This window comes from Babylonia areolata, chromosome 25, assembly GCF_041734735.1.
Source record: "Babylonia areolata isolate BAREFJ2019XMU chromosome 25, ASM4173473v1, whole genome shotgun sequence".
Classification (NCBI taxonomy): domain Eukaryota; kingdom Metazoa; phylum Mollusca; class Gastropoda; order Neogastropoda; family Buccinidae; genus Babylonia; species Babylonia areolata.
The window spans coordinates 10104835-10115970 of NC_134900.1; the positions used below are offsets into that span (position 1 = coordinate 10104835).

Below are 11136 nucleotides of genomic sequence, written 5' to 3' on the forward strand. Positions count from 1 at the left end.
GTAGCATGTCGCCAGACTTCAGGTATTTTTCCAGTGCAAATGGATAAACGACCTTCCTGAAAAGGTGGAATCGGACAGTCGCCTTTTTGCAGATGACACTCTTCTCCACAGAAACATCGCATCAACCGAGGATCAGGGCATCCTACAGGAGGACTTGCACCGACTGGAAGACTGGGAGAGCCAGTGGGACATGTCGTTCCACCCGAAGAAATGCAACGTCCTCAACATGACGCGATGTAGAACAGTAAGGGAGAGCTCCTACACCCTGCACGGCCATACACTGGAAACAGTCAGCTCCACGAAGTACCTCGGCATGACAGTACAGAGCAACAGCAGCTGGAATGCACACATCGATGCCGTAGCTGCAAAGGCCAACCGCACACTGGGTTTCCTTCGTAGGAACCTGAAGATTGGCTCAACCACCATCAAAGAAAGAGCCTACAAGTCCCTCGTCAGGCCCATCCTCGAGTACGCCTCTACTGTATGGGACCCCCACCATAAAGACGACATCAACAAGCTCGAAGCAGTACAACACAGAGCGGCGAGATTCGTCCTAAACCGACACAGAAACACCTCTAGTGCCGGAAACATGCTAGAACAACTAAAGTGGCCCAAACTACAATAGCGAAGGAAATCAGCTAGACTCGCCATGCTCTACAAAATCGGTCACAACCTGGCCAAAGTCGAAACAAACAACCTTATACCAAAGAACAGAAGAGGGAGAGGCCACACCCATACGTACAGAATACCATCATGCCGCACTGACTACCGGAAATTTTCATTCCTGCCATGTACCATCAGAGAGTGGAACTCACTACCAGAAGCTACTGTCACTGCCCCTTCCCTTGAGGCTTTTGCTTCAAGGATGTCCCGAATATCTCAATAAAAGCCCTGCCCCGCCATCATCCAAAGTAAGTCAAGTGAAGGACTAGGGCTCTGCCGGTCGGGGCTTGATCCCAGGGGCCGCTTCGGTAGCCGGAAAGGCCTGGTCCTGATGACTGAAACAGTTGATGGCTCCCCCCCACCCCCTCCCAACCCACCCACCCACCCACCATTGGGCCCACCATTCTACACCCCCCATTCCATTACCTAGGAAGGTGGGTCATGCTGCTGCGCTCCTCTCCATTATGGTGTCAGAATGGTCAACGTGATGACCGTGGACACCTAACAGGAAGAAGAAGAAGAAGAAGATAGACTGAAGAGGTGAGCAAGTGCAGGGGCCAGTTTCTGAGCTGCTGTAACCAGGAAGCAACAGGGAATGTTGTCTGGACCAGCTGCCTTTCGAGGGTTTAGGTTCCTCAAGAAGAAGAAGAAGAAGAAGAAGAAGAAGAAGAAGAAGAAATTTCTCCCACTGTAGCATTTAAAAAAATTATTTGGAGACACGAAAGTGTAGTTTCTGTTCGTATATTCAAACCTTCAGCTAAGTTTCGTCTGCCTCGGTTGAGTTCACTTCTGCAGAACTCATGCGGTGTTAGAAGCGAAAGGAAGAAAGGTTGAGTGACATTGAATAAATATGTCGTATGTACCGGCTGGCTTTGAAGATCTTGACGAAGATGGTTTTCTTTCTGAAGACGATGATTATTCCCAGTATGTCGCTCAGGATCCGAGCTCAACCAGCGCTTATAATGTAAGTGCTTGGCGGAGAAAAATCACCAGGGCATAGCGCACACTGAGTTTGGTATATCTGTTTTCTGTTGCAGGTATTAATATAAGACTGTATAATGTGTGAACACGTCACAACATTCTTGTACACACACACACACACACACACACAAATACACACGCGCGCGCGCGCGTGCCACGCACGCACACACACCCAGCAAGGCGTGGACTTTTACTCCACCAGTCACACAGAGATTGGAGGGGATGAAATGTTGATATAGACATTTAGACACTGCCCAAGACACAAAGGAACATGACAGTAAATCTGCAGTCTTCAATTGTATAGTTAATCCGTTTTGCCAAGACGTTAAAGTGACTTTAATTGGATATGCACATTGCATACTAAAAAAGGTAGACCATGGACCTTAGTTTCAGAGTATCCATGCAGGACCTCTCCAGCTTGTGAAGCACTCCCTGGGGATCACCCCAACCGGCACAGCTCCAGCCCATCATTTACCGCTACTTTGCCCACTGGTCTCTGCTCTGAGGACTTAGGAGAAAGTGATAAACTCCCTCTTGAATCAAATCAAATTCAAATCAAATTAAGGTATTTGGAGCCTCGCTGACCACGAAGGACATCTCAAGGCTATCGCCACGTTTGCATCAACTTCAAGTCAAGGGTGAAAAATTTACAATAAAAACTAGTCACTGCTTCAAGCTTTTCAGCCAAAGTTTATAAACCCTCCAGAGTTTAAAACCTTGAAATCCGATTGTGAATGTTCCTTTTTTTTTTTTATTTAAAGTCCATCAGCGTCCATGGAGGCACATCACAAAACAAAGTCTACCAAGAATCCGCCATTTAATGTCTGTGTCCAACGTCATGCAGATCCCAGCAGTGAAGGAGCACATGTTTCACACTCACAGTAAGAGGCTCATCACAGGGAATACATCAAGGGTCCTCCTCCCCCTTTAACAAGTAAGAATGAGTAAGAAAAATGTGCCCCATGCACAGTCTGCACAGCACAGACTCCCTTTTAAATGACACTAAGAAGGGGGCCTCAGCAACTGATGGTGTCAGGAAGGGAATTCCATTATCGAATAATTATTAGGAAAAAAACCTATTTTTTTTTATGGATGTTTGTTTTTGTTGCATTTTCTAAACTTGAGGGTGTGGTTGCTTCTGATGCAGGTGGTGCCAGAGAGGAGGTACCGTTTTGTTGGGATGTTTACCAATCCATTTATGATTTCATAAAACATAGTTGACACTTTTTCTACAGTGCCTCAAGTAATTCCAACATTAGATCTTTGAACATATGTGACTTAGCAGTTGGTGACATCTAATTCTTTCTCTCAGTTTCTGCCCTTTTTAAAAACAAAAAGACAAAACAACAACACACAAACCACATGTGCACACATGTTGCCTAAAGAGAATATCTGAAAGTGAAAGCAGCTGATATATTTGGTTCACAAATATTCTAGTCACTGCTTTTCCAATTCAAAAGAAAAATGTTTGACTAAAGGAAAAAAATCCACCTGTCTGTCTCAGTCTCTCTCTGTCTCTATTTATAGAAAGAACTGTGCTCCATGTGTTCTTTTCAAATCAGTTTTAACTTTCTGAGAATCATGTTTTGATCTTTCAAACTCTTGGTTTGAGCTTGCAGGAAAGGGCTGGCAAGTTGGAGAGGATTGTGACAGCAGACTCAGAAGTATTTTTATTTTTCAGGACAAGAATGATGGCTCTCAGGCAGCTTCCAGTTCATTTTCATCTTATGGCAAGTCCAGTTCAGGCCTAGGAGGTTCCAGAAGAGTACCCAGTGTTAGTGGAGAGGACTTCAGGATGGCTGTTATAAGGGGCAGTGTTGAAGCAGTGACAGATGCTCTGGATAAAGGTAGGTCTGACAGAATGGGCTAAAATGGAAATAGTAATTTAGTATTTGTGGGCTTTCCAAACAGTTCTGTGAATGAAAGTGTTGGGATGCTTATTGTTAGAGTGATGGGTCCTCTCCCTGTGTGTGTGTGTGTGTGTGTGTGTGTGTGTGTGTGTGTGTGTGTGTGTGTGTGCTTGCATGTGTGTGTGTGTGTGTGTGTGTGGCACTACATGCATCACTGTATGAAATCCATGTACATATATTATACCTCTGTCTGTTGTTCTTGGACTCATATTGCAACATTTACTAAAGTGTTCCTTAATGTTTAAATGGCTTTCACACTCTGCATGTATGCTGTGTGTGTGTGTGTGTGTGTAAACGTGTGAGTGCATGGTTTTATATTGTGTGTGTTTACATGAATTTATAGCCTTCTCGTGACTGTCAGGTCAGGGGCATAGCCCTTGCTACTGGTACCATGTAACCCAGTACTACCTGCCACATGTAAAGTATCCCAACGACGGACCAGGCGGAGGAGGAAATCTTTCCCAATGGCTGTGAAGGCGGAAGAGGATGACCAAAGGGCAGGGGGAGCTCTTATCCTTGTCCTCCTAGGAGATGGAACTCCGAAGAAAAAACCTGTACCTGCCGAGGCCGTTCTACACGTGGCAGTATGTGCACCTGTGGGACTGTGAGAGAGTGGGGAAGGGACTGCACAACTCCTCTTCACTAAAAAAAAAAAAGTCACCTGTGCTGGTCAGGCACGTTTGAAAACAAGAAAATGCTGGCCATTAAGGAGAAGCGTGAGCGAAGGAATCAGGGCTCAACTTCTGGAGACATTTTCCCGTGCAACACCTATGGGAAGTGCTGCACATCCAGAATCGGCCTCTTCTCCCATATGAGGACACACACTGACAGATAAGCCTGCCTGCCTGCCTACTCATCCGTCGGTCCGACGTGAGACTCCATCAGCCTTCTCGTTCCTGCTTTTGAACCAAAAGAATGGTGGTACATAATTCTTGTTGTCAAGACAGTTTTTGTCTTAAATTATTTTGTTTTTATTTTGCTTTTGCTTTTCTTTGTTTTGTTTTGTGCTTTTCTTTGAACAACAAATTTCTCCACTGATCAGAATTTCCTTGACTTTTTGATCTGAGAAATTGGGAGGAAAAAAAAAATTGTTGTGCTTATCTGTCTCTTTTTTTTTCTGAGGTCTTTGTTTTGTTCTGTTATCTCCCTCCTCACACCATCCTCAGCCCCTTCCCCACCTCCTCACCCCTGAGCAAAAAAGAAAAAAAAAAAAAAAGAAAAAAAAAAGTGAGATGTAACAACAGCTCGCTGGATGTGAACAGGTGTGGCCGTGGATATGGAGTTCTCGTCAGGCTGGACAGCCCTAATGTATGCTGGGAACTGTGCCAGGAACGATGTCTTCAAGGTGTTGTTGGAGCGAGGAGCTGATCCTTCGTATCACAAAGGTACATGGGCGTTTGAAAACTAGTCCACAAACAACAAGAACAACAACAAAATTTATTGTATGGTATGAATTTGCATTGTCACAGTAATTTGCTTTCCTTTTCAGGAGGCTGAACATAGAAGTAAAGGATCACATTCACTGTACACAGAAGTGGTAGTCATTCATTGTGGTAGCTCTGCACAAAATGTTATATGCATTTCATTTTGACTGGCTTTAGAAAAAATTTCGCAACACCATTAAAAACTCTGTGTATAGGTGTTGTTGCTGATACTGAATCACCATGCTGTACTCTCTTGGTTTGAGCTTGGATGTTTTTGAAATATTATTTTTGATTTGATTTATTTGCATGGCATTTTCATTTCATTGTTCAACTTTTTTATTTTATTAAAAAAAAAAAAGAAAAAAAAAGAATTTCTATTCCTTTCAGCCGTTACTGCCAGTGGGTTAAAATAAAAAAAAATCTATTTTTTTTAAATTGTTATTTTTTTAAAAATGTTTTCTTTCTGCAGTTACTGCTTTCTCATCTGTTTGATGTTCCCCACAATTTGGTTTCATTGAACATATTTGTTATAATTTATTTATCTTATATACTTTGTGTGTGTGTGTGTGTGTGTGTGTGTGTGTGTTGTCATATATTTGTATGATTTGTGTGTGTGCGGTGTCATATATTTGTATATGTGTGCATATGCAATGGATGTCTGCCTATTTGCCATGTGTTTGTGTGTGGGTGTGTTTATGTGCATGCTGGGTGTGAGATGTGTATGCATGTGTTCTTGCATTCATGTTGTGTGTGTGTGTGTGTGTGTGTGTGTGTGTGTGTGTGTGTGTGCCCCATACAGATCTGTTTACTGTCTTGATGGCAACATGTGGAGCCAGCCTTGCCAACACAGATGCTGTCTTGGAGTGTGTCCAGCTTCTTATTGGTAAAGGAGTGGATGTCAATGCTCATGACAGGTAACACTGATGTCCACATGCTTCGTAAGAGACTGTGATGTTTGTTTTCACCTTTTTTTGTTATCTTACTCAACCTCACCCCCCCTCACCCACCACCTTCCTCTACAAATCCCACAGGTACAAGCGAACAATGAGAGTTGCTTGCCACAAACGCAGAAAAGAAGAATGCAAAACAAAGATTCATTCATTCATTTTGCCCATCACTCCTGGTGGAGCATAGGCCATCGACGACCCCTCGCCATCGCACTCTGTTCTGGGCTGTTCTGACCATTCCAGTCCAGTTGGTCCCTTGCTGCTTCAGCTCTGCCTCGGTATCTCGCCTCCAGCTGTTGTGAGGCCGGCCTCTCTTCCTCTTTCCCTGCAGGTTCCAGGTCAGGGCTTGGCGTGTGATGCTGGACACTGGCTTCCTGAGGGTGTGTCTGATCCAGCCCCACTTCCTCCGTAGTATCTGCTTGGCCACTGGTTCCTGTCCCGCTCGCTCCCACAGATCTTCGTTTCGGATCTTCTCCTGCCATCGGATCTTGTAGATGCGCCTCAGACAGGTGTTGAAGAATGTCTGAATCTTCTGCTGCATCGTCTGTGTTGTCCACCATGTCTCGCATCCATAGAGCAGAATTGACTTCACATTGGAGTTGAAGATGCGGAGTTCGGTTTTCATACTGATTGCTCCAGATGCAAAGAAACAAAGAAAAAAGTACATCATAAAAAAAACAAAACAAGGAGGTTGTTTACATTAAAAATAACCCATGAAGACTTTGAAAAAAAAAGAAAAAAAAAGACATGACAATTATCTGAACTAAAAATGGGGCAGTCATGTGCTTTTGAATTACATTTAAAAGCAAAACACACACATACACACGCACACATACACACACACACACACACACACACACACATCCACACACATACACGCACACACTGAATACTGGATACCAGAAAGCTATCAGTGCATTGTATTCCTCCTGTTGTTGTCACCGCTTTGTGTGCCTGTGTCACCAGGCACCACATGACAGCCCTGATGTGCGCCGCAAGGGAAGGTCGGCTGGAGATTGTCCGCCTTCTCCTGGACAATGGGGCTGAGATTGACCGTCAGGACTTTCGTGGCTGGACAGTGAGTGGGTCTGGACAGTACCATTCCATTTTGATAGAAACGATGATGATATTGATAATCATAATCATAATAATGATGATAATAATAATAATGATAATTATTATTATTAGCAAAATAATAATTGATGTTTATAATGCACTCTACCTGCTTAGCACAGGGTCCATGGAGTGCTAACAATGAACATCATTATGGGAAAACAGTGGTCACAACAATTTAACCTCAGAAGCGCTGAATCTTGTGCAGAGACAAACCAAAGCACTTTCGCACCAGTCATTCACACACATGCATAACTCTAAAACTGTAGAAACTAAAGACAGGAAGGGCAGGCATGGGAAGGGAGGCTATTTTGGGAAGAGGTGGGTTTTAAGGCCAGACTTGAAAGAGCTGAGAGTGGAGACTTGTCGAAGTGAAAGAGGAAGTTCATTCCAATCGCAAGGTCCAGAGATAGAGAAAGAACGGCGGCCAACAGTTGAGTGTTTGAATCTGGGTATTGCTGTGATCAAGACTTGCAAGCAAGAATGTGTCAGTCACACACGCATGCACACACGTACACATGCATGCATGCACGCACACACATTCTCTCACACACATGCACGCACACACCCACCACACCACACCACACCACACCACATGCCAACACCTAGACATCCATGAAAGCAGATGATTTGTACAGATGTGTTTTCAGGCCAGAATTGAAATTTTGTTTCAGCGTAATGATTTTGGTAGGGAAGTTTATTCCAGGTGACAGGACCAATGAATGAAAAGCTGTGCAGTACTTGTAATTTCTTTTTGTGATGTGGGATACAGAGCGAACATAAGTCAGCAGATGATCACAATAAACAGGCTGGAACATAATGCTGAGCAAGATCAGACAAGTACTGAGGGGACTTGCCAGAAAAAAGGATTGAAACAAAATACACACAATTCTGCAATCAGATGTCTGAGTGACAGGAAACCAGTTGAAGGGATTGGAAGACATGCATGAAATTGTGCAGTCAAATATCTGAGCGATCGGAAAACAGTTGAAAGGATTGAAAGACATGCATGAAATTGTGCAGTCAAATATCTGAGCGATAGGAAACCAGTGGACAGGATTGAAACACATGCATGAAGTTCTGCAATCAAATATCTGAATTTTAGGCAGCAGACGTTTAGTGTGGGTTTTCTCGGAAGACTTGGAAAAAAGTGCATGCCTACACATATGGTGTATGTGAAGTGAACAGATGCTGTTTGATTAGCTGCTGAGTGTGTGTGTGATGTCAGGCGCTGTCGTGGGCGACACATCGAGAGAAGCTGGGTGTCGTGAAGTTACTGCTTGAGAGAGGGGCGGACAAGAACAAGAAACACACTGACGGTCTGACAGCCATCGACCTGGCCAGGGGAAAAGAGGAGGTGTGTGTGTGTGTGTGGATGGATATATCATGTGTGGATGTGTGTGTGTGTGTGTGTGTGTGTGTGTGTGTGTGTGTGTGTGTGTTGTGGTGTTTGGATGTGTGTATATGTGTGTGTGGGTGGGTGGGTATGTGAGTAGCTGTGGTTGGATGGGTGAGTGCGCATGTTTAGATGTCTTCACAAGAGCATGTAAATATTGATTGACATTGAAAAAGCATCATTTACATGAGAAAGAATAAACTATGCTTGTCTGTAAAGATATATAAAACACTTATGCTTGTATACATTTTTGTGTGATAGATTTTAAGGTTTGAGTTTCTGTATAAATGAGACAGCTTATCACCATCATTGCATTTGTTCATTCGTTCTTTAGTTTAATGTCTTTCATCTGTAAGTGATATTAGATGAGGGTAGGAAAAAAAATCAAGTGGGTGGAGGGGGTGGGGGAGGGGTTACTGTGTACGCATGCGAGTAAGTGAAAGTGTGTGTGTGTGTGTGTGTGTGTGTGTGTGTGTGTGTGTGTGTGTGTTTTACATATAGAAAATGATTGATTTAAGGTTTGTTAAAAAAAACACCCCAAAACCAACATAACAATATAATATATTTCATAACAATATAACATATATCATTGCATTCAGGTACAATAGTAGACATATTCTTTCTTTCAGTTGGCAGGCATCAGAATACACGTCACTTGGAGTTTTGGTGCTTGAGTTAGCTTCACATGTTCAGTGTACGTTTTTTCTGCAGTTTCAGTCATCTGATAATCATAGTTCTTTGTATTCAATGTTAACAGTGGAGGGAATGGAAAGAGAGATTATGCAACTGTGTGTGTCACCTGCTCATTGTTTTGGTGGAGTTATATTCAGTAATGGTCTTGGATGGTGAGTGTTTAGTGCAGTATGACTATGTAGTAAATAGAGCTGATGTTCAGTTATGGTTACAGATTGTTGTGCACTTTTCTTATTGTGTTTGCACGCATTTGGAGAGATGTTCCCACATTAATCAAACTTGGTATCACTAAAGAGATCATTAAAAAAAAATAGCACACAGTATATATTCATCAATTCCCCAAGAAATACCAGGACTTTTGTTTTCTGTAAACATCCTTTCATCATTACATCATGCATGTGATCACATTCACATACAAGATTACGTGTTTGCATTTCGACATATGCAGTTCAGTATACTTTGAATGCAGATGTACACTACTTTATGCATACATATAGTAATTCTTTGAATTTTTTTTTTATTTTATTGCTGTTGTTGTGTTCCAGAGTGTGTGGCTGTTTGAAGGGAAAGCTGGTGCCGCAGGCGGTGAACAGGGAGCAGGGGATGCTGATGTCATTACTGCTGCTGCTGCTGCCGCTGCTGCTGCCAAGGCTGATGTCAGCAAGGGGTAATCATTGGGTTTTTGTGTTTATTTGTTTTTGTTTTTTTAATTATTTGTTGTACTGAGGAGTACTAATAATGTAATAATAATAATAATAATGGTATTTATATAGCGCTGAATCTTGTGCAGAGACAAACCAAAGCACTTTCGCACCAGTCATTCACACGCATGCATAACTCTAAAACTGTAGAAACTGAAGACAGGAAGGGCAGGCAAGGGGGGACTATTTTGGGAAGAGGTGGGTTTTAAGGCTAGACTTGAAAGAGCTGAGAGTGGAGACTTGTCGAAGCGAAAGAGGAAGTTCATTCCAATCGCAAGGTCCAGAGATAGAGAAAGAACGGCGGCCAACAGTTGAGTGTTTGAATCTGGGTATGCGTAAACAGAGTGGATCCGAAGCCGATGGTAGTGAGCGAGATGGAGTGTAGAGGTGAAGGCAGCCACAGAGATAGGAAGGGGAATGTGTTAAAAAAAAAGCAACAGTTTTTATTATCACTGGTATGAAAAATTTTTTTTGGTTTATTTGTTTGTTTTTTAATTATTTGTACTGAGGAATACTAATAATGTCTTAAAAAACCAACAGTCTTTACGTGAAAATAATGTAAAGGCTTTTACATTGCCTCGGTTCAGGCAAACATTAAGAAAAATAAACATGAAACTGACTGACTTGTAAGCATAGTGTGAATATTAATTTTTTTGGTTTTTCTTTTGTTTTTTTTTTGCTTCCCCATGCTCTGGCACTGCTTTAAGTGGCATTACTCCCATGCTGCTCTTTCAAAGTCCCCCGCCTCCCATACACACCCATGCCTGGATTCAATACGAATAGCATTTCGCCTGTGTGTTTTTGCAATGCATATAACATGCTTACCACATTATGAATAGTGTATTGTCTGTTGTGTTTTTACAATAGGCATAAGATGTTTCCCACACTTTGAATTGCGTTGTTGCTGGCGTGTTTTTACATGACGGGTTACTTGCTTACGTTTTTTTTTTGTTTTTGTTTTTTTAAATAAAGGAAAAGCATATTTATTTTCTGCTGTGTTTTTACAATAACAATTTCCTTGCCATGTATGTTTTTACATGATGTTTTCATGCTTGCCTTGTGCGTTTTCATGATATTTATAACCTGCTTCCCATTTGTTTTTTGTTTTGTTTTTTAATAAAAGGTTACCGTCTTTGTCTCGTGTGCTTTTACAATATAAATCACTTCATTTTCCTTGTGTTTTTTTTTACATTGTGTTTTCATGCTTACCTGGTGTGTTATCGCAATAAAAGACAAGCATCATAGTCTGGTATGTTTTTATTAGAAAATGATTGCAGCTTTGCCGTGTGTGTGTGTGTGTGTGTGTGT

General features: G+C 42.3%; 1 protein-coding gene across 2 annotated transcripts in view; it reads left to right on the plus strand.

Moving 5' to 3' along the window:
• Nucleotides 1-1426: 1426 nt before the first annotated feature.
• LOC143299523 (ankyrin repeat, SAM and basic leucine zipper domain-containing protein 1-like) overlaps nt 1427-11136 on the plus strand; it is an 18843-nt gene continuing 9133 nt past the window's right edge. Inside the window, exons 1-7 of one of the 2 annotated variants that reach the window (XM_076612788.1) lie at nt 1427-1627; nt 3326-3491; nt 4817-4939; nt 5778-5892; nt 6892-7003; nt 8267-8395; nt 9673-9794. In XM_076612788.1, coding sequence (XP_076468903.1) covers nt 1514-1627; nt 3326-3491; nt 4817-4939; nt 5778-5892; nt 6892-7003; nt 8267-8395; nt 9673-9794 — 881 coding nt within the window. In that variant the 5' untranslated portion in view covers nt 1427-1513. The remainder of the gene's footprint in view (nt 1628-3325; nt 3492-4816; nt 4940-5777; nt 5893-6891; nt 7004-8266; nt 8396-9672; nt 9795-11136) is intronic. The other variant, XM_076612789.1, reaches the window with a different exon arrangement.